Here is a 22,580-nt window from a genome sequence, read left to right as displayed (position 1 = left end):
TGGAAAGATCCTTTAATGGCTGGAAAAGTATTTAGAACTGTAGAACAAAGCCAGCAATGCACACAGGCCAAACTTTTCAAAGCTGCCTAATGCTTTCCGCTCACTGGCTCCCCAGCACTACGAACAGAAATTGAGTGGCCAGCTTCCCAATAACCTTCAAATATCTCAGCTTACACATGCATTTCTTTCTGAAAGTTAACCTCACAAGAATGACTTGTTTTCAGTACGTTATGATCTTTCCATTATTTGTAGCCTGCTGGGTGTGAGGGAGGTTGACAGAAGCATTCAGGAACAAGGTCTCGCCCTGAGGATTTTGCTTTCTAATCCTTACATACAGTACACACAAACGATGACTCAGATTAGAAAAGCCTGAATACACAGCAATTGGTGAAGTGACAATCAATCAATGCAGCCCTATGGAATCCAGCAGTGTTAACTTACAACAGCTCCAGGAAGTGCACAGAAGACTTCAGTGATCTGTATTTTAGGAATTCATAGTTTTTTTCTGTTTTCCTATCCTGTGCTGTTTTACTGTCTACAGACATTACAACGATGCTGCCATATTTCTGTTCAAAGTTTACCCAACTGCTAGAAGTAACACGAGTTTTCCTTACTGAGCAGTCAATACTCAGTGCAATTCATCTCTCCTTTGGGGGCCCAGAAGTCCCTCCCACTGGGAGGAATACAGCACAGTGATATTTTCCCTTCTTCTCCATTTCTTCACTGCTATTAAGATTTTCCCATTCACTGATAATATACGGCAAGTCCAAAACCCCTTTTATTAGAGGAAGTTGAAGTCTTTTAGGAACAGGATTGACACTCCTGAGTATAATGCTGACCAACTTGCTTACATTTTGTGATAAGCATATAGAAAATACTTGCACAGACTTCACAAAGGTCACCCAGCAGGAAAGGGCTGTGGGAAAAACTCAGATCTTGTAACTTATCAGCATTGTTTGAACTGCTTTCACAACAGCTTGCACCGACTAGATGCATGGGAGGAAGATCTGTTTATTCAGACAGTGCTCCTACTGCGTTAATGCACTACCATGCATAACTCACTTCATTCCCTGTCATGTTAGTCATTTTCTTCGACTTTACTTGTGTCATAAGGCTGATAAGTGTATGGATACTACAACAGGATTCTGAATTAAGATACAATTTAAGAACACAGTTTCAATTCCACTGATTTGAGGATATGAGGTCATTTAGATTAGTCTGTTTCACTTGTGCCAGAGAAGATTTGTAGCCATTCTTTTCCTAAAGCAACCATCACATGCTGTTTACTTCAGCACTGGGATGTTGCAATACCTCAATGAATACTATACAAGAAGCAGAAAATAAACCCACAAAGCCTGAGGACAGTGTGTGGTGCGTTTTTCTTTAGGATGATTAAATGTGAATGCATGTCACAGGACGTAGGGATCGCTGTGCTGGGAGCCCATGAACACAAGAGGATACAGCCCTACATCTAACCAGGCAAATGGCCACAGAGAAGGTTAAAGCAGCCCCCAGGCAGAACCAGCATATGTGCTCACTTCTCCCTGCTTGTTGCAGTCCACTGCTCTTTCCTGGGAGGTATCAGCACCTCACGGGTTGCTGGGTCACATCCCACACTTGCACATCCACGAAGTTTTTACTGAAAAGAGAGATTTTAACCACAGAATCAGGGAACTGAACTGGGTTTTTCAGACCTGCTACCCGCACTCAAGCACTGCCTCATGGGACAACAGCAACGAGCAGAGGGCACCAGTTGTCCTTTTCTACAGCAGGGTCAGGTAAGCTGTTAGAACAGTTTCTTTTTTTGTTTTGTTTTAAAGAAGAAGGAAAATAATGCCAAAAAACACCACTACACTAAACCATGGAATTATTCTTTCATGCCTACCAAAGCTTCCACTTGATGCCTTAACTGCACAGATCAGCATCTATTCAGCAGTAGATATGAAATTTTAACGTGCCTGCAAGACAAAGTTTTCAAAATTGACAGCTGTTTTGGAATATTGACATTGGTTTGAGATGTACCACAGGACTGACTTGCTTTCTAAAGATCAGTGCCATGTGGTGTGCTTTCTCCTCTCTCTCAAAGGAAAGAAAAACAAACACCACCTCTCCACCTCCACTGGAAGTTAGCAAAGAGCTTAAAATCTTCATCTCTTCCACCTTTCATGTCTTTGAGTCTTGAATTTTAAGGAAAAAAAAAAAAAAAAAAAAGCAAATCTTTTTCACCAAGTGTTTCAACAAGAAAACATGGCCTGAGCTCTGCATTTATGATAACACAGATCAATATACCAACAAATGTCAGAGTATTTACTTCAAATAAATCAGTTATCTGTTCTCAAAACCAAGAATAATTCATTTTGTCCATAATGCAAGTGACACTACTGATATCCCACGTACCATTTCTGTACGATAGACAGAAACCATACCCCTCAGCATGCTAATACAATCCTTGCCTAGGCAGATTCATTTCAGAGCAAAGAAATACATCATCAGATTGGAACAAGCTTGTTTCATCTTCCAACTCGCTTTTCAGGAAGATAAAGACTGAAACAGACCTTCAAAGGGTGATCCCCTCCTCTCCCATCCACCCAGCAAATATCCAGTTCATTGCCTTTGGATTTCTTCTTTCACCACAGCTATGCTTGTTATGTGGAATAGTATTCTGTTTCTACTATTTCATGAAAAAGGATTTTCAATAGAAGATAAGCAGCGCAGTCAGAAAAGACTTCTGTAACGGAGGTTTCACTCTGTAAACAGGTGTCTGAGAGATTATCTCACCAACTCAACCAAAGCTTCAAACAGGAGAATGATTCTGGGATAACTAAAATCCCAGTTTTTAAATAAAAGCCTTTTATCTGCCAAGCAACTCTTCCTGCTCTAAAGGCTATTCTCCTTGCTAGTTGTCAACTATGTATTAATCTAATTCATATAAGCCTTAGAAATAAATACTTTCATGTGTAGAATCTTTTGGGAAACTCTGATTCCCTGAGGCTTTAAAGAGCAATTGTTATTTATCACCGTGGAGATTTCCCTTGAATTCAAAGCCTGGTAACCAAAAGAAAAAAATACATAAACTATCTCAGTGATTAACAAGTTTTCTAGTCTGCCATCCTCAAAGGATTTCCATTTCGTTGATAGGGAAACTGCTATAGAAGGAAATGAAAGTGATCTGACCCAGTAGGGTGTTTCTTATGTTCAGAGGTATTGCTTTTACCATACCTGCCCCAAATAATTGCAGTTATTTCTAACAGTCCTTTACAATCAATAGCAATATCAAACACATCAGGATTTATTTCAAAGGATACACATATTGGCGACGACAAACGATGCTTAACCATATGGAGACAGTTAAACCCCCCTTAAAGAGTTCTCATAACAAACCCCACTCTGTGTGGGAGAGGCAAAGCAATTGAAATTTTGCTACATTTAAACTATGCCTGTGCAACAAAAGGCAAGTTTTAAAAAAGCTCTGCAAAACAGAGAACTTTCCTGGTACCTTACAGTCTGTTATTCCACAGAAATGGTACCACTACAGCAGCAAGTTACCATATTCTGTATTTTACTGCATGATACTGACATGTGTTAAGTGGCATGGCGTACATGTTAAAAGACTCCTAGTGACAGAGGCTTTCAAGTCCTCTTTTCAGTGTTCATGAAGGAAAACAAAGGATTTCAATGATTAGGTGTAATAATCAGCTGAAGAAAAATACACAATGTGGGTAATCACTAAATTGATTTAGATTTGCCCACTATCCCCAAGTGTGCATCAGAAACAGGAAAAAAAACATTCTACTATACCTGAGTATGAACTGATCCACCGTAGAATTGTTGGCAATTGTCACATAAACATTCACCACCTCTCCTTGTTTGACAGGCTTTGAGGGCAGCCAGACGACGATGTTACCATCCAGCCGGAGCTCTGTTAGCTGAGAAGTCTCCTGGCCTCGATAGAGGCTGATTGATCCAATCCGCTGTAAGTGGGACATGCTTTCATCCATGCCATCTTTTCCTGGCCGGATAGCATTTCCCTTCCTTACGTCCTCAGCAGTACACTCTCCCTTCTCATCTCCTGGTTGGACAGTGTAGTAAAGCTCCACAGGGCTCCCTTCAGTAAGATCAAGTGGCTTCTTACGACCTGTGACAACGGTGGGGGGGTTAAACCAGCCTGGCAGCAGTTCCAGCTCTGCCACACACAGCCCCAGGTCCCCCTTCAGCCTGCAGCTGCCTCTGACTTCCCGCGTCTCTCGGAAGGCGAACACCCGCAGGCAGGGCAGCCTCTCGGTCGTGCTATAGTCATCCCAGTCCCTGCCCACAATGTAGAACAGGACCTGGACTTTGGGCTTGCTAGGGTAGATTTTGTCACTCATTATGTAGGCCTTAAGTTTCCAGTTGTAAGTGAACTTGTTGGCAGATCCAAAGAAGCTGGAAGTTATCATTAGGTCCTGGGGCACAACTTGTTCAATGGAAAAAGGTCCATAGCTGGCATTTAACACAGGAGGTCTCTTGGCTTTATATGGGAAGAATGATTCCACCCTGGATTGCAAACTGGAATTTCTCATGAAGTCTTGGTTGGCTTCTTTGAGGAAGAAAGAGGTCTCTGCGCTGAAGATGCGGTAGCTCACAGGTAGGTAAGTTGGTGAAGAAGAAAATCTCTGATTATTGTCCAAGACCCCTCGATTCTCTGCCACTAATAAAAGAAAAGGTGACGTTGGTTAGATCAAATCTACTTATAGGCTTAAATAAATGTTTGTTACAAAGTTACATGGAGCTAACCAAGGAGCCAAGGACTATCATTAGATGCAAAAAAATATATATAGTGTAACTAAATGTTTAGATATAGCCAATTCTTTTTTGCATTATGTACACAAGAGAAGCAATTCAGACTTCAATGCTACCTTGCACTGATCATAGTTTTCATTTTGTTACACATCCACAGGTGATTGTTGCCACCAACATTCAGACAGCAGAACTGAAGCAGTGCACTTCATTCTTTTAATTGCCACACATCCATACAAGACTCAGTCCTATGCTATACGTATCCTTCAACTGAGGGCAACAAAATCTTGTGCCCCTCTAAGTTTAGGCTGACATTCAGTATTTCCCCACCACCTGGAAGTAGGAGGAGGAAGGTTTGCACAGCAGAATCAATGGCTGTCCCAGTAGGCATTTTACACAGCCAAACTGCTCAGTGCTTTCCTAAAACACAGCAAAAAATAAAAATTAAAATAAAAAAAATCCCATGGAGGAACTGGCTTTGCTGCAGCTCTTTGATAACTGACAGTCATCTGGATGAGAAATTAACAGATTACTTTTCACTCCTACACATCGTCTCATCTCCCTAGCAATAGACCAAACAAACATGCAAGTTTGCACATCAGTTCTTTTACATACTTGCCACAAAGCTTCCCAAAAAGCAATTCATGACCAAACAGGGTGTATTCAACTACTAGCAGGGCCATTTTCCCCACTATACCAACCCCCCACCCCTTTTAAACTTCCCACCCAGTTAAAGTTCACTCCTGCCTATGCAATCTTTCTATTCGCCCACAGCACACCTATGCACGCAGCACATCTGTAAGGTGCATGAACCTCCACTCCCCCAAGTCTGCTCATTGCTATCCCTGTAATGAACGCTGCCAGGAAATCAAAGACAGTTTTGGCTCTACAGCCAAGAACAGAAATTGCTTTTCTAAGAACTGACACATCCCATTTTATTCTCTTCCTCTGTCAAGAAACCTTGCCCTTGCACTACTATTTCTAGCACAAAATCTACACCCTTACAGGTTTATACTGTCAGTAAGTCAGCTTTCTAAGTTGTTTGATCACACACATCACTGGCTAGGAATATCTCAACAAATGCTTTACATACGTAAAAAGTTTATTACACACAAAAATTACGTATGTTTCAGTACATGTAATAATGCATGCATATTACACATTTATATTTGTATATTATATGTAACATAACTTACATATGTCTGTTTTATATACACACATGAAACAGACATCAGTATTATAGCACACACTGGCCCAATTTGAGATTCAGCTAAGTACCAAACTTGATTTGACCAAAATGCTGTTCATCTTCATAATAGGCAGATAACATACACTGGTGTCAAACAAGATGAATGAGAAAATTACCTAGTTAAAGTAGATAAGAATTGAGGACAGCCTTATATACAACACGTGGATTACTTAATACTCACAGCCCCTCTTCCAAACTCATTATGAAGAGATTAATTGTAGGTACAGAGGGTAATTGAATGAAAGTGCATCTAGTGCTAGACTGTCTTTAGTACTTAAAAATGGACCCTGCCCTCAGACATGTCAATTCCTACGTCCCTGGGGAATCCCAGAGTCAGGATTTAAGGTTCTATATTCATTTACCACTTTAAAGATACTGCAGTAAAGATACTGCATCTTGCTCAGAGTTGACTGAAAATCAGGCACATCTAAAGAGCTCTTAAAAGCTCATTATGTCAGCTTTCCTACAGGGGTCAGTGGGATTTTTTGCAAATAATAGATTCACTGCCCTTCTAGCTGCTAGCATGCTAATTATCCAGTCAAACTTAATTAAATGTTTGCGAGTAATAAATAATCAATATCTGTCATTACACCAAATGGCTGCCGCTGACAGAGAACTTCACTGCAATCTTGTTGAGCATGCACACAGCAGTGTGCACTGCCACTACTCAGGAACTGAATAGCTTTGGAAGGCAGGTGTGAGCAATTAAGGAAAGGGGAACAAGCACGAAGGAGGGGGAGAATCAGAACTCTCAGTGAAAATACCAGCACAGAGCGAATTGCCAGCACAACACTTTCTCTATCAAGTAGAGCCATGCTTAGGTTTAGCACAGGTTCAATCCTATCGGTCTCTATCCTTTGGCATACTTCTTAATCCTGCTGGAAAGGAATTTACAGGTGCCACTCCAGGTACGTTTTGCTGAAGAGGTTCTTCAGAACTTGCACCTTAGCTATTGCTACAGAGGGAATACCTTTGGCTTCCATAATTCTGAAAGAAGCAGAAATAGAAATAAACCCAGCAGGTTGCAGAGATGAGCAAACTCCAAATTTCAAAGCGCCGCTATCAGGATTTATGCTTGAAACTCAGCAGCTGTTTTCCTGCCATTCCCAGGACTTCATCTGTAGCATATTACGCTCAGACTGACAGTGGTCTCACTTTTTCATTTACCCTCAATCAATCAGATGCTAAGGTATGTAGGACCTGACCCAATATTAAGGAAAACAGCCATGCAACTTCCACTTTGGTAAGCTGAAGGAGAACAGCAACATCTATTTGACAGAATGACGGAGGGGAAAAAAAAGCTTTGCCTCTTTATCATAGACCAAAGATTTCCACCCACTGTTATTTTTTACATAATGGAGTGCTATAGTATTATAGCAATGGCTGTACTTTAGACAATCTATTGAAATACTTCAAGCCTTTTACTGATAAAACTGGTAGTGCTTTACTCTCATGTACTGAACAAGAATTGCAAATTGTCCAGAGATGAAGTCCAGCATTGAAGAGATAGAGAACCATCAAACAAAACTACCATTAGACAAGAACAAAATGTTAAGGCTTACAAGTAATTACTCCTTTGTAACAACCTTGTGACTTTCTAATCCTCCTTTTGGCATCTCGTGCTTCTGCAGCACTTCATCAAAACCTAACAAGGCATCTGCTAAACACATCACTGGCTCCAGTGTAATAAGCCAGCTCAAATTCCTGTAACCTAGCAAGTCCATTATTGGAGATGGATTTAATGGTGAATTTTGATCTGAAGTATTCTTTCCTGGATACCAGCATCAGAGGAATTTTATTTGGGGGAATTTCACATGGAGCTGAAGCCCTGGGTGCTGGATTCACTAGAACAGTGATAAAGGCTTAATATTTTTAAGCCATCTTTTTATGCCGTTGTTTTCTTCTGGATTGAAGAATTAGGAATTTAGAACACGGGTGGTAGATCAGCAGACAATGGCCATATATCATCACTGACTGAAGTATGAAGGGCCACTGAGCCTTCAAGGAAACCATCTGCCCATTCTGCAGCCAGAAGGCTCCAAGCCAGAGAACGCTGGATGGAAGCAGAGGATATTTCCCTATGCACACGAGGACCAATGTGAAGATCGATCTGCCCCTTGTATAGTCCTCAAAAAGGCACACTTACAAATATTCTTTTCAGGAAACAAACAATATGAAAACAGGCTGATGAGTTTCAATGCATTCTGTTATCCCAGTCACATCAGTACAGCTGAAGCTTCAACTAAGAACTCTGTAACTTCCAAGGCAGGATCTTTGCCTTCCTTTTTATTACTGCTTTACCCTCTGAATTGTCCTTCCATACCTAAACATATCTGTAACAGAACGTTGCAACATACTGATTTTTTTTTTTTTTTGAAACCCTAATTTCACACCATTAGACTATTCAACAAAAACTAATACTCCTTATTTACAGCACAACACCAAATGTGTAAAAACTTAAACTCTCCTTCTTATTATGGATCCCCATTTTTGTGTTACCCCTACACATAGAGATGCTATTCTTACTATGAGGTTTTACACCAGCCATCCTCTCCTATCTGTGACTTTCCCCTGGTCCAAACCTGCCTATGCAACAGCAGGACAATTGCTTATTTCAACTCAGCAAATGCAGAATAGGAAAAAAACACAAGTAGAAAAGATACACTTCAACCAGGACATTTCCTTTACCACAGAACATGAACAGCTACGTTGGCTTGTTCATTTTCCCCTACATTTCTATATTGGCACCACACTTTATAGCTGCAGCAAGTAATTTTCTTAGAACTACAGCTCAGCAAATACTGCAAGAAATAAGTGCCCAAAAATATTCATTTAGACTTCAGGATGACCTTAGTTGTACTTTCATACTTCCTAGAAGTTCGAGAAAGGGAGTTCAAAGGATATTTTCCTGTTAGAAAGGCAGGCTGGAACTTAAAATAGTAATAATTATTACTATGAATAAAAAATAAATATCAAAGGAACTCAAATTGAAGATATGGAACATTTACTATTTACATTAACTGTGAAGTTTGATTAACCACTGCATGAGTAACGGTTACAGGCAGGAATATTGGCTTGCCTATTTCTAACTATCAAGACTGGATTCATGTCTGAAAGGTAAGTTTTTTCTCAGCTCAGTTAGGCTTTAGCTGTCCCTGTACTGAAACACTAACACTCCTTCCTGGCTTAAAATCTATAGATCTATTTCCATTCAAAAAAATCAATTGGAAAACTGACATGACAGGGTAATTGCAGAAGCCATGTTTTCTGCTTCTCATGCTTGCCCATCAGATATGCTTTCTCATCCAGTGAGAGAACAGAGAGGCTCTTTGACTAATTGTACATCGGCAATGTCAAGTGTCAAATGCTTACAGTGAATGCTTGAGACCAATTTGTGAAGTTAAAAATAAACTGTGGAAACAAATCTGTCAAAGAAATCCATACAGCGAACATGTTTGAGGAAAATTACAGTCTAGTCACAGATATTCTGTGAGCACCCAGAGAGGGCAATTTCATCAGATAAATGACTGCCAACGATTTTCTCAGGTTTTTTTTAGAATCCAGGTTTCATTAAACTGAGACCCAAAGTCCAAGGATAAGTATATAATTGCAGTGCTTTTTTGATTGACTTGGAACAGCATATTCCCTATTCACATATATGGGAACAGACAGCCTTGGTAACCAACCAGACATATTTAAGCCCAGGCAGAGATGAAATTTAACCTAGCCTAGATTACAGAACTCAATTATGCAACATCAGATAAGGACTGTCAGGAGACAATACAATCAGTTTTTATGTACAAATTCCCTATTTTATTTCAGTATGACAGAATGCCTGATTTCACTTGGTTTATTGTTAAGTGAAAACCACAGTAGTATTCTATTAAATATGTTTCTCTGATGTATCAAAAGCCTATCCCTAATGAATCTGCCTCCCGTATTTCACAACAGCCAAAATTTTCAGTCAATCTCAGACACTCATAGATCAGTACAGATAAACACACTTCATGTATTTTTCTCCAGCAGAAGCAGAACAGTTATTTCAGAACTGTTAAGGAATATGACAAAAGTATCTAAAATAACAAATGAAGATACATCACTTCCTTCAGTAGAAGAATGAAGATGAAGATACTGCACTTCTTTAACATTAAAAAGCCAAGGGAACATTCAACAACATTAAGTGACAGAAATTCAAATTAGACAGAAGAAAATGTCATACACTCACACACCCTGTGATTAGATGATGGAATGCATGGCCACGGAGGAACATATGGAGCCCAAGAACTGACCAAAATTTGAGTCGAGGACTGGCACGTTCGGAAAGATGGAGGCTGTCTAGGGTAATAACATTAACTCTGAGAAAAACCCCTTGTTTTGGTGTTTATCTATTAGAAACCAGGATTAGATCTCTGCAGTACAAGGCATTATCCAACATCTGTTAGGTTGCTCCATTTTCCTCAGGATTACTGAGGCTACAAGGCACATGTGTACAACACAAATATCTGCTTTGTGATGCAAAGCCTTTTCACAAACAAAAATGAAATTTCAAGTCCAACTTGGAAACACAAAATGAAAACTTTCAGGAACCCATACTTAGAACTACAGTTCCAGTCTTGTAGGTGCAGCCTGAAAGCTTCCATTTTTGATGCTCATAATTCTATACATTACCATTTGGTTGAAATAATTCCAAAATATCCACGTATTGCAAACCAATCTTCTGTATCACCTTCAAGTCACATAACTGAGACGTTGTTCAAAGACTGTCAGACATTCGAGATTGAAATCTATATACTTGTTTTCTCAGAACAGCTGATGACCTTAAAAGTCTGTAAAACAACCGTATAGATGCAAAGGTCAGTGGAGGCCTCACAAATAACCCCCACTGGCAGCGCTGACATTACCAAACGCCTGCTGCACTGCTGAGGTCTTCTGAGTGCTTAAGCTACTTTATTGTTTAGAATCAATGATAAATATCTGGAACCAAATATCTGCTAGAGACAGCTTTTGTTGAGAGATAAGGTACTAAAACCTTCCATACAGACACCATTCATGTGCTCAGGTCGTCCTCCACTTACCAGTAACTGCAAATGTCAGTGCCCCGAGAGCAACACACAGTAGGCAAAATGTCATACAACAGCCTTTCCTTACAGCCCTGTTTGTCTCATCGTGGTCAACTGCATGGATTTGGCGTTCATTCATTGTGTCAGCACTACAAGTCCACAGCAAATAACACTTAAGCTGTTTGTATGTGATAGCTGTAGGAAAGAGAAGGATTAGGGATACCAGTTTATTCCCAGTTTTCTCAAAAACATGATAGCAATAGGAAAGCCCTGCAACCCAGTTTCTCTAGGTATGAAAGAAGAGGAGCTACCACTAAGTTCGACTAATTTATGGTCAGAACCAAAACTGAATTTATCAGAAGACCAGTCAGACCAAGCACTGACTAAAAAACAGCAACAACACAGGAAAAATGATACAGGGGTAGCCACAAAGCCCAGAGGAGTAGACAATAGCCAGCTTCTCCTAATGTAACCAACAACTTTTCAGAGGTATGGATTTTGCTTTTACGCTGAAGACGCTGCTAAAGGCGTATCATTTTTGAGGGAGTACAACTATTTGAAAGGCAAATCTCTGTAGAATGCCTCAAGTGTGACCCCCCCACGAAATTCCGAGCCCGTGCTCAGAGCATCGCAGCGATCAATTACATTAATATCTCAGTAAAATAAATAAACTGGAGCGTTGCAGAAATGGGGACATGCAAATTACAAACACTGAACAAATTGCTTCGGCCTTGGCATTGTGCCAGCCCCTCGTCCTGTGTCTTTCTCTTGTTTAATAGCACTGCGCTTTCTCTGCTGCTTAAGTCTTTGTTAGATGCCGATAGGCATCACTCCTCTGTTTAGACATTAAATTGCTTTACACAGGCTCCTTGTTTAAAAAGAGATTAGAGTCCTAGAGTCTGAATGGTGTAATTTGCTCAGCACTTTCCAGGGCCACAAAAATCAACAAGAACTAAGAGTAAAAGCTCAGCATGAGTAGTGCTCAGATCTGTGCGGGATGGAGCTGTGAGCTACACAGGTGTGGAAGAGGACAGAGGATTCCATGAACAAATTACAATGCTTTTTTCCCCCTTTTACCATTCACTAAGAAAAAAAAAAATAGGTTTTCTTATTAAGCAGGTACATCCTGAGAAGCCAATTAAAAATAAAATGAGACAAACAACAGGACTCTGCAGTACATTGGCGCCAAAAAGCACACACTGAGATTTAGTCTGCATTGTGCTCTGCATTACACAAATGTAAAGGATATTACTTACAGAGCTAGGTATAATCCGATAGAGAATAATGCTATGGTTAAAATGGGAAAAAAAAGAAACCATCTCCATGATATATATGGGAATCTTTCCCACTACACAGATTTAGAACTGAAGCACAGGGCAACTGAACTGAGTTTTCCAGGAGTTCTCAAAGCTGAGCACAGCAGTAGACAGCTTTAGTCTCACATGATTTTGCCCACAAACACAGCCCTTCTGTTTTCAGGCCTAAAGGATGGGTTGATAATGAACATGCAAAATGCATCCAAAACTTCTGGACAGCAGTATCATTTCGTTGATAGTGATTTCTTTAGGTATACCATCTTAACAAACACATTTACACAGGAGCACTGATAACTGCCTAAATGCAAGTGACTTGGATTAGCAGTAGTTTTAAATTGCCTTCAATAAATCATTCGGCTTCTCATTTTATGGTCTTGAGGGGCTTCCTTTTCAGAGGAAGAAAAATGTTATCAGCAAAGACCTATTTCCATCATCCTATCCAGTACTTTTTGTACAGCTACTTGTTTTGTTTGCCTTAAATTAGGTCCTAAATCTGCAAAGCTGAAGCTTTTCTACTTACGTTTCAATTTTTAAGATCCACACACAGGGTCACATGGAAAAAAAAAAAAAAATCTGATGACAGCCTAAAGTAGTGTCACAGCATATGGCAGCTGCACTGCTTTTGCATTCTGGGGAGATACACCTTGGCAGACAGGAATCCAACCAGCTGCATTCAGTAAGTGAAGCAGGAGAGAAAGCGTTGCACGTCAAGAGCATCAGGTTAAACTACCAAGGAAGTTTGAGAAGGTAATACAATGTACAAGCCATGGTGAACACCTGAAACTTGGCGAGACTGTAACAAATGCCTCTAAATTACACTCCAGTCTGTCAAGTCTTAGTGGAGATTTATGCACAGTTGCCTCTCCTACCTGGAGCCTATAGCCATCCATGTAAATTTGAAGTAAAATATCTCATTTGTGGCAAAAATGACCACAGCAGTACTAACTTAAATTAACCGATGCAGAACTTCATCCACAAGTTATATCTCTACTGCCTAACAAGTGTAGTTCTGTTTAAGGTCAGAACAACAACTGTATGGGACACTAGAGCTCCAAATCCAGCCCTCAGAGATTATTTTTCTAGTTGTTTCCTGAAAGGAAAGTTTAATATTTGCAAGAGAACTTCATTTGAGATGAAAAGACAACACTTGTGCCAGACTGAGCAGGGACAAGGAAACTTGGAACAGTAACAGATAGAACACATGCATATTTTTAATCTTACATGTAATGCTGAAACTTAACATATTGAAATATCCCACTACCTTGGCTACAACTCCGCTAATCATATCCATTTCAAAAATGCAGTAAGGATTTACGAGGAGATTAACAGAGAAATGAGGCTGGGTTTGGGGACAGCTTTGCCCATTCAGGAAATGAACTCAGTGTCACCTTTAACCCTTTAAGTAATTCTTTGTCACCGAGAACAAAAGAAGCTCACCATACCAGAACTGCGGTGGGACAGAAACCAAGCAGAAACCTCTCTGGTTAAACATTGTCTGAGGGACTAATTAAAAGGGATGGCTAAAGCACGGGTTTTATTGTGGTCATGGCATCTTTAAGAGCTCCTTTTAAGATGATACCACCTAAAAAGGTGACCTTTCTGCAGTGCCTATTCCTCAGAACTGTGTTGCCTTTCCCCCTTCTTTCCAAAGGTCCCTAGCAGAAGAAAAAGCAGTAAAGGGAGGAACTGCTACTGGAAACAGCTCTAAGCCTGAGGAATATTGGGTGGACAAAACAGCACCAGAAATAGCCCTGAATACAACCTGGTCTGCAGCACTGTTTCAGAGGCAAACCAATAACCTTGCCTCTATGTGTAAGCAGAAATCTGTGGCATCCAACCTGCCAGTAACCTCAGACACCAGGGCATCAGGTGCTAGCGACACTGATAACAAGGTAGAAACTGCATCAGCTTCTCTGTGCTGTAGCTTTGCCCAAGATCTCAGTCTTTCTACAAGAAATGCTCCTAAGACTATTACCTTCAAAAGCAACGCTGGGCTTGGACGCCAGTTTTACCATTCCTGCCTTGCTGTTGCTTCTCTAGAGTCCTTAAAGTTTTTGGCAAAGATAACAAACTCTCGTCCATCATGATCATTTATGCTGAGTGCCACCAAATTACACAGACCCCTACACTGCCTTTCTAACAGGTTGAATGTGTTGTGCTCCTGAAGTGTTGTTGCTCAAGAATTGGCAAGACCTCCCTGCAAATCAATGAAGTAGAGCTTTCCTATACATTTAAGTCCTATTTTTGTCCTTTCCTAATCTAACTTAGAAACCTCCCTTCTCCCCTAAGTGTCTGCCACAGATTCCTAGTTCAACTTAACACACAGACGTCTCCTACAGGTTTTTTTCTAACAGGTGCAGTCTTTACAGATAATTTTTTTTTTTTTTTCCTTTCTTTGAAAAGCATCTTCATTCAACCTGGCTCTCATGGGAAATTAATGAGTGCTCGCTGAATATATTTACATAAGATCTCCTTAGGAGTTATGCTATTAAACATTAGGAGTGTTTTAATCTGCTCCCTAAGGGCCAGGGAAGCTGATGTGGCTGGCTAACAACGTCTCAATACAATGAACACTGTCCATTCTCACTACTGACAGTGCTGACTGCACTCACACACTTTTGACTTTGCAAGTGTGCAGCATCCACCCCATTGGCTCCAGTGACAGGGGAGCAAGCAGCAGAGGAAGGGGCTACAGCTGAATAAAAGCAATCTATTTAATACTGCAAATGTAATAACAGCAAATACTGTTCCTTTCTGTATGATGTCATACTGCCATGTGTGAGCAAGGAAGAAACTTGATACCTTCCCCCTATTTTAACTTTACTGAAGGCAGAGGTCTTGCTTCAAAAAAGCCTTTGTTTTGACCATTGGTACCAACACAGTACAATTTTAATAATGATTAAAGATACTTGCTTCTTCTGGCCAGGCAAGAGCAAAGAAAACCCTTTCACTGGATGAGCGTTAAGGTAAAATTCACTGCTGCTTCCAGCATTTGCAGTTTTGTTTCCTTCATAGCTTAACATGACAATAGAGATACGTTTTGCTCTTAACTCCTCTACCTTAAAAGCACTTTGTCATTCACTGGTCAAACGGTGACCATTTTACCAACCCTATTCTGCAGTTCCTTTTGACACCATGTTTCCCCAGGTAAAGGGAAACCAGAGACATCCTTAAGCTTGTCTTACAGACAGATGTAAGCATCGTACATCCTTGATTGATAAGGCTCTTACAAGGACAGACAACGGTAAAGAGCAGAACCAGCTTCTTCCTGGTATCTACGTTAAGGGAGGACCTACAATATGGAGTAATCTTCAAAGACCAGACAGGTTTCCAGTCCAACAACCCTGCCAAGCATTCCTTGAATCCTTTATTTACCAGTAAATCTGCCACTCTGTTCAGCAGGCTTTTACTGGTGTTTGGTTTCATCTTGAAACCCAAAAGCTGTAAGCATATGCTGTGCAGTACTAATGAGAAACTTAATCTATTAATGGGCAGACCTTCTCTGCAGGACCAGGTCTTGGCAACATGAGTCAGTTCCTGATCTTTCACCTCCCGCTTGGCAGCATACCAGACTAATTCCACATCTCTCAGCTGGCTTACATTATCAGCTCATTATTAACATACATCATAGCCAGATCTCTTTTACATGCACCCAGCAAACAGGAAACTACACAAGGGGAGGGCTCCTCATTTTTTGTCTGACTCTGGAGCTCATAAAAATGACTAATTAGAACCAGCTATAGTGGAGCCACAGTGCAGATTTGCTTGCATGCTCTCTGCCTGTGAGCCTTAGTCCTGACTAAGGGCTAAATACACTACAAAATGCTACAGCAGCTGCCCGTGACAATCTGCAGTAATCAGGTATCCCTTCCCTCTGCCACAGTATCTTATAGTTCTTATCACCAAGAACTTGTGGAAGGCAGAGATGTTCTACTGTCCTTATTTTAACATAACAATTAAACAGTTGGAATAAATAAATGGATTAACATCGTACCAAATCTACAGTAAAGAAATCTCAGTTTATTGAGAGTAGTTCCTGTGCATGGACTCCACTCTATGACAAAGGCAGCCATGGGAGTCTTTACAGCCAAATTCAGTTGATATTAGTGTATACTTTACATTTACACAGTTGCGTGGATTCAAAAACTAGGTTTGCAGGCCACTACCAATGCATACATTACATTTTGGGAAAATGATCCCATTAAGCATAGAAACTAGTTCTCTTATGCAATAAGCTTAACAAGATGCTAGCATTTTTTTCCTCCTCACAGAGCTCCTTTCCATTTGACCTCAAGTATCAACCACCCCCATCTCACCAGTCACCATTAATGCTCAGAAGATTTGGCTAAACGAAAAAGCATCTCTCTGCCAGATCACTTGTGCAAATCCAGCCCAGCAAGGCAATAACCAGAAGCTGCATCCTCCTGATAACCATTTCCATATCACCCAAGCACAGATGCCTGTGGAAGAACCTGTGCCCATACAGGAGAGTGCAAGTGGAGTCACAAAGAGCAAAACAGGTCAGAAAAGTCCCCTCAGGTCAGAAGGGGGGGCTGGTTATTAATAAAGTGGATTAAACTAATACTGTTACACACAACACTCTGTACCTGCAGTCATCTTAGGTTAAGAACATACTCTTAATGCATAGAGCTCACACCTGTCTTGAACAGACATTCAAGGAAATTAGCCTTAATGTGAAGCAGTATGAAATACAGCAAAATGTAAGAACATACATATGTCTAAGAATTCCTTCAGCTGCTCAAAAGGTAATATATATTCCCTTAAGATTAGTTTTTATTAGTATTACCGTTCAGAGTTTATCTCATTTCACAACTTGCCTCCTATTCAGACCAGATTTATGCTCAGAGCCAAAAAACTGTTCCTATTAAATCTACAGCAGGACAGGTAAGAAATGCATATTCCACACAAGTCCTTGCCTAGCTCCTTCCAGTGAGATGGAAATTACCAAGTCTAATCAGGGAATGCAAAAACAAAAAGTACTGTTTCCCATGCTGTGTTCTTCTTTTATAGTTAGAAATCTAAAGGAATAACCTATATCTGAGAGTAAGAGTACACTGATTTTATTCATTAAGTCCATGCTGACTAATTAGATATGCTATCAATTTCTCATTACCAACAGCAATTATCAAGGATACCTGCAAACTTCTAAAACTTGTAGCCAAATTGGAGTCATTCTTTCTAAAAATTTGTACCAGCCTCAACCACGCACAGCACAGGAGACTCATCTTACTTGGTTATTTTGTCCATCTAGATTGCAGAAAGAAATCTGTGAATCTTGGATCAGGTGATGCATGTGCTCGCAGTGACAGGAATGTCTTTTATATCTTTGTTCCTTAGCTGCAACTACAGAATCAGCTCTTGGCTGTTGCATAAACCAGTATCCGAATCTGACATGGGCTAAGAAGAACATTGCCTAAGATGTGAAAGGTTTAGCTTCATCTTTTAACAGAAACAGCTCTGCCAGCTTTCCTTCTGCTTATATGCTTGACTTACTGTATCTCCTTAGGCAGCAACAAGCCCTAATTGCAACAGTTGTATGAAATACTAGTGGCACTACTAATGCAAACTGCTTTTTAATCCCATTTTTGACATTATTAATGCAATAGCATAAATGAGCCACCTTGACGCAATATTAGCAGCATATGCCAAGCAGGAAACTGTAGTTAAGTAGGTAACTTTTTAGGCATACTTAACTCCTGTAAAATAGCAAATAACAGCACAAACAACTTTGTCTTGCTCAGCCTCCTTCTGTTCTGCATTTTCTTTTCATTTCCTTCCAGCCACAGCACCATCACCAACTCAAAGAATTTGTACCGAATCATAAGAAACCACAATAATTAAAAAAAAAGCAGAACAAGAAACCTCATAACTTCAGTAACTGAACAGAAACTTCCCTTTGGCTTTTTAAGTTTCTGCAGCTCTCATTAGAAATGCTGCCAATTGAAACAACAGTTCATGAGAAAAGCACACTTAGAGTAATTGACAGCATACCAGCACACCTGGATTTTATTCCTACATCACTAGATTTTTCACTAGGACATCAAACACTGATGGTTTTCAATCTCATCCAAGTAGTAACTACTAACAGTCAGGATCCTTCTTTCTGCATGAAGCAGGACAGAACTTACCATGACTGATACACAAGCCACAATTCTCCTGCCAACCTGAGGCAAAACCCTCCTCCTAGCCACAGCTCAATTCACGCTTTCAGCGTGCTGTGGAAGAAACTAGAAAATTACACAGCATTAGACTTTCTGTCCTTCAAATTATAGACTTGTATGCAACCTTTACAACAGCCTTTCCAATTGAAAATGCATTCTCAGCAGTAATCATCTGTAAAGATTCTGCCCTGTTGACGTTCCCTTCTGAGCTCCTTCAAATCCCACCTTTTACAAACAAATTCTTATTCCTATCTTCTAGAATTCCCTTGCATATGGTATGAAAGCATCCTGAAGCACTTGGTGGTGTAGGGAAAGCAACTCAAAACAGCTCAAAGCCAACATTACACCTGCACGTTTCCAATGTAAGTTTAGATCTGTGTAGGTGTTTGGTTTTTTTTAACTACACAGATGAAGTGAGCACTGGGTGCCATCAGATCTTACAATCAACAGCAGAGGATTAGAGTTCAAGAAGCAAAAAAGAGAATTGCTTCAGGGAAAATAAGTGAAAGCCAATCTCATCAGCTAACAGAAGGAAGTTGCAGTGTATCTCCTCTTTAATCAGCGTGCCAGAGAGATTGGAGGAGGCACTTCAATCAGTAATAACATTTTGTTTCTGATACAGTATGTCAGCCAAAGAAGTTTTGAGAAACCTGCTTTAAGTATGTCCTAACAGGTGTCTCAAATGTAAGCAGTAGTAGAAACTTGCTGCTATGTACCAAAAAATTACTGAAGATGTGACTGCTGGATCACAAAGTTTAATCTGATTCAGTCGTTCAACTTGTTAAAACCTGAATCAAAAACCTTTTTCAGATCACTTTGCTAACTAGAGAGATTAACAACACGAACTGCTTTCCCAAAATCCTTATTTAATATTTAATACCCTAAAAGACAAAAAGATAATACAGAAACTTGGGATTTTTTGTGGGTTTTCATCATTTCTGTTATCTGCCCCAGCTTTGTATCTGGCCATTACTACTCTAAATGATCTGGAATGCACACATTGCTACAAAGAGGAAGAACATAAGCGTGCCATTTGTTTATCTAAAAAGTATTTTCATCACACTGTCTAGTAAAATGCAACCGACTGGAATCAATGATCCATCAGCTATACTTACAAAACACAAACACCTGTTCTATTTCAGAACCACTTCTTTTCCCAGGGGAAGTCTTCCTTCAGAGACAACTGAGATTTCTGCCCTGTGTTCTTGCCCCACCACACACTTTGAAGTCTTCTGGGTATATAACCACTGTATATTAATGTGCCAGGAAAACAGAAGGCTGTTCTGGTGTTCAACTCCCTAGTTACCCAGATAACTGCTTTCTCCATTCTTTTGCTAGTTGCCAGGAACCTGGAGGTTCAGTGGTAATTGCAGCAGTTGAGACTTCAGCGTTACTGGAAATTAAATCTCTGATGTGCAGAGGGAGGTGCAGACTGTCCCAGTGTATTCACTGTCCAGGATGATATCTTACTCCCATCACTAATGCTCGTAAATGGGAAAGTGGGGTTTTGGAGTTTTTAAGTGATCCTAAAAAACACAGTGACCTCTTGCTTCAACAAGGATGCTCAGGAAACCTAGCAAAAGCGTGTTATGCAGACTCAGTAGCTCCTTTACTTTATTTTTAGAAGTGCCCTTGTCTTCCCTGCTCTCTCCCATACACTTTTTTGGCTTGCTCCTTTGAGAGCCGCAGGTCTTGCACATTATTTCCTTAAGTAAAATCACACAGATTTCTACTGCAATGACTGTACAAACAGGAATCTCAGTTGAGACAAATAGTTAACCTCTGAACAAATCTAAGTAGCTACGGTAGTTTTTTCCATTATGAACTATTTATAACAAAAAAAAAAAAAAAATCAAGGTGATCTTTTTTAATCCCTAAATCAAGCATGTTTTCCATTGCTTTGGGCATTTACAGAATACACCACGTTGGATAAGCACACAGATGTGCAAATGCTGCTGTTGCCCAGTGTTAGCCTCTGCAAGCTGTACTGAATGACAATTATTTGCAGCTTGCAGTAGAAGTTTAATACATCTATCCACAGCTAAATCCACTTGGCTACATTCATTCACTCACTTTTAGTTTTGCCTCTAAGCATCCCTAGATGTCTGAAAAGAAAGAGATAAAGCAATTACTTGATTTCATCCTCAGGATTTTAGCTCTCAGCCTCGGCATGGTGCCTCTTTAGCACTTGATTAGTGTCTAAATTCTCCACAGATTAAAGACTGGTTGTCTTCTTTCTCAGTGCATTATACACAAGAAGAAAAGAAAAATCAAAGCAGTCCTACCTTCCACGGGTATAAATTGCCTCAGATTCTTTCAGCTCTGGAGAGGCTGTGTCAATTTACACCTGGTAAAGATCTGTCTCAAAATATTTTCAATCAGACATACATGCTTTTAAATAGGCTATAAAATCTAAACTGTGAATTTAGAGTTTGAATTAATTCAATAATAAATAGCCTTTTAAAGAGATGAATATGCTCTCATCAAGTCAGCTTCTAGAATAAACTCTGCAGGATGTTTTCAATCTATGTCCCAGAGATTATTGACTATAAATTGGAAGATGAGGAATGGTCTGCTCGATACATGAAGTAGGGCTGAGCTCAGAAAAATAATTAGAGAAAGCTACTGTTACAGTTCTCTGGTTTATTTCTATCTGAAAGTACTTGAATAATGATCCAAAACACACCACTAGTGATTACTGTTTCCCAATGATTAATCAGCTGCAAAATCATCATTTTTTTCCCCCCTCATCGTCTCCCATGGAACAAGGAAGGAAACCATGCAGTAACTTTTTGGAAAAAAGCATTTTTTGTTTCAGCTGCTCCGTATGAATTCCACACAGGCCCATACATTTCAGCGTTGAGCCTCTCTCATTCATCCAAAATCCTTAATCTGTAAATCATTTGTACAAAAGGAGATAAAAGGGAACTTGCACTCCTTCCCTCAATCTCTTCAGTGTCTGCATTTTTAGGACAGCTCTCAGAAGCAGACTTTTTCTGCTCGGTAGAATTTACGCCATTGTTACAAATCTCAGGTGTGGGAGGAACATCACAGATAAGAACTCTCCTAAACAAATTCCAATCTTACAAGACACCAGAACCACCCCCTGCAGCTATTTTCAGATCTTTCCACAGCATAAGAAGTTATATGAAACACTGAGGTTACTCAAATATCTCAAGAATGATTCCAGATATTCTTTTTCTGTGACTCTTAACAACTCACTCATTCTGCTATAATTCTTACTAACGTTTTAACATTTAGTACCAAGGAATCATACCTATGTTTGACTGCAGGTATACAACAGTAAAAGATGATCCAGTCTTAGGTTTGTAATGAATGATCCATAACATCAGTTTTGAAGTTGTTTTCCTCTTTTTTTCCCCACCCATTTGTTGCTGTAAAGCAGTACCTTCGTGTCCATTTTGGAAAGCCCACAAAATTACACATGAAGTTATAATAATGAAGCAGTTAGATATGGATGCACAATAAGATCTTGAAGTGTTCAACCCTACTTTGATAACAGAAGAACAGGAACATTATGAAATAAAGTATCACCAAAAGTTATTCTAAAATAAATCACTGGGAAAAAAAAAAAAAAAATGAACACACTTAGTACTCAAATCACTCACAGGCCATAGGTTAAACAAAGCAAAATACACAGAGCTAAACCTTATGAGAAAAGAGAGAGGATGCAGACTTCAAGAATGAGAGCTTTAAGAGAAACCTGACAGGCATTTCCAACTCCACAGTGCTACACTACCTGACACCACGGTTGCACATAACACATTCCAGCTGGGAACTGGTGGTGTTCATCATTAGCATGATGTTCAAAAACTCAGCCCTTGATGCTCTCCTGAAACAGACTCTGAATTCCACCTCCCTCCCACCCAGTCACATACTTTGCTGCACAGCAAACCAGCCTTACAGAGCAGATGCTGGGTTCTGTTCTTTTGGTCAGTCTCAGCTGGGAATGGCTATGTGACCATAGGACAACTTC

The 22,580-nt window shown here is 40.0% G+C and overlaps 1 protein-coding gene across 1 annotated transcript in view; it reads right to left on the bottom strand.

Annotated features, from left to right (window-relative positions):
* TMEM132C (transmembrane protein 132C) overlaps positions 1–22,580 on the bottom strand; it is a 178,704-nt gene that overhangs the window by 125,039 nt on the left and 31,085 nt on the right. Inside the window, exon 2 of the mRNA XM_042829098.1 lies at positions 3,799–4,687. Within this exon, the coding sequence (XP_042685032.1) occupies positions 3,799–4,687 (889 nt within the window). The remainder of the gene's footprint in view (positions 1–3,798; positions 4,688–22,580) is intronic.

This window comes from Centrocercus urophasianus, unplaced genomic scaffold (genome assembly GCF_019232065.1).
Source record: "Centrocercus urophasianus isolate 14NV4802_14NV808 unplaced genomic scaffold, USGS_Curo_1.0 seq_30, whole genome shotgun sequence".
NCBI lineage: Eukaryota > Metazoa > Chordata > Aves > Galliformes > Phasianidae > Centrocercus > Centrocercus urophasianus.
The sequence above is the reverse complement of the archived record's forward strand: the minus strand, read 5'-3'. Positions and strand labels throughout refer to the sequence as shown.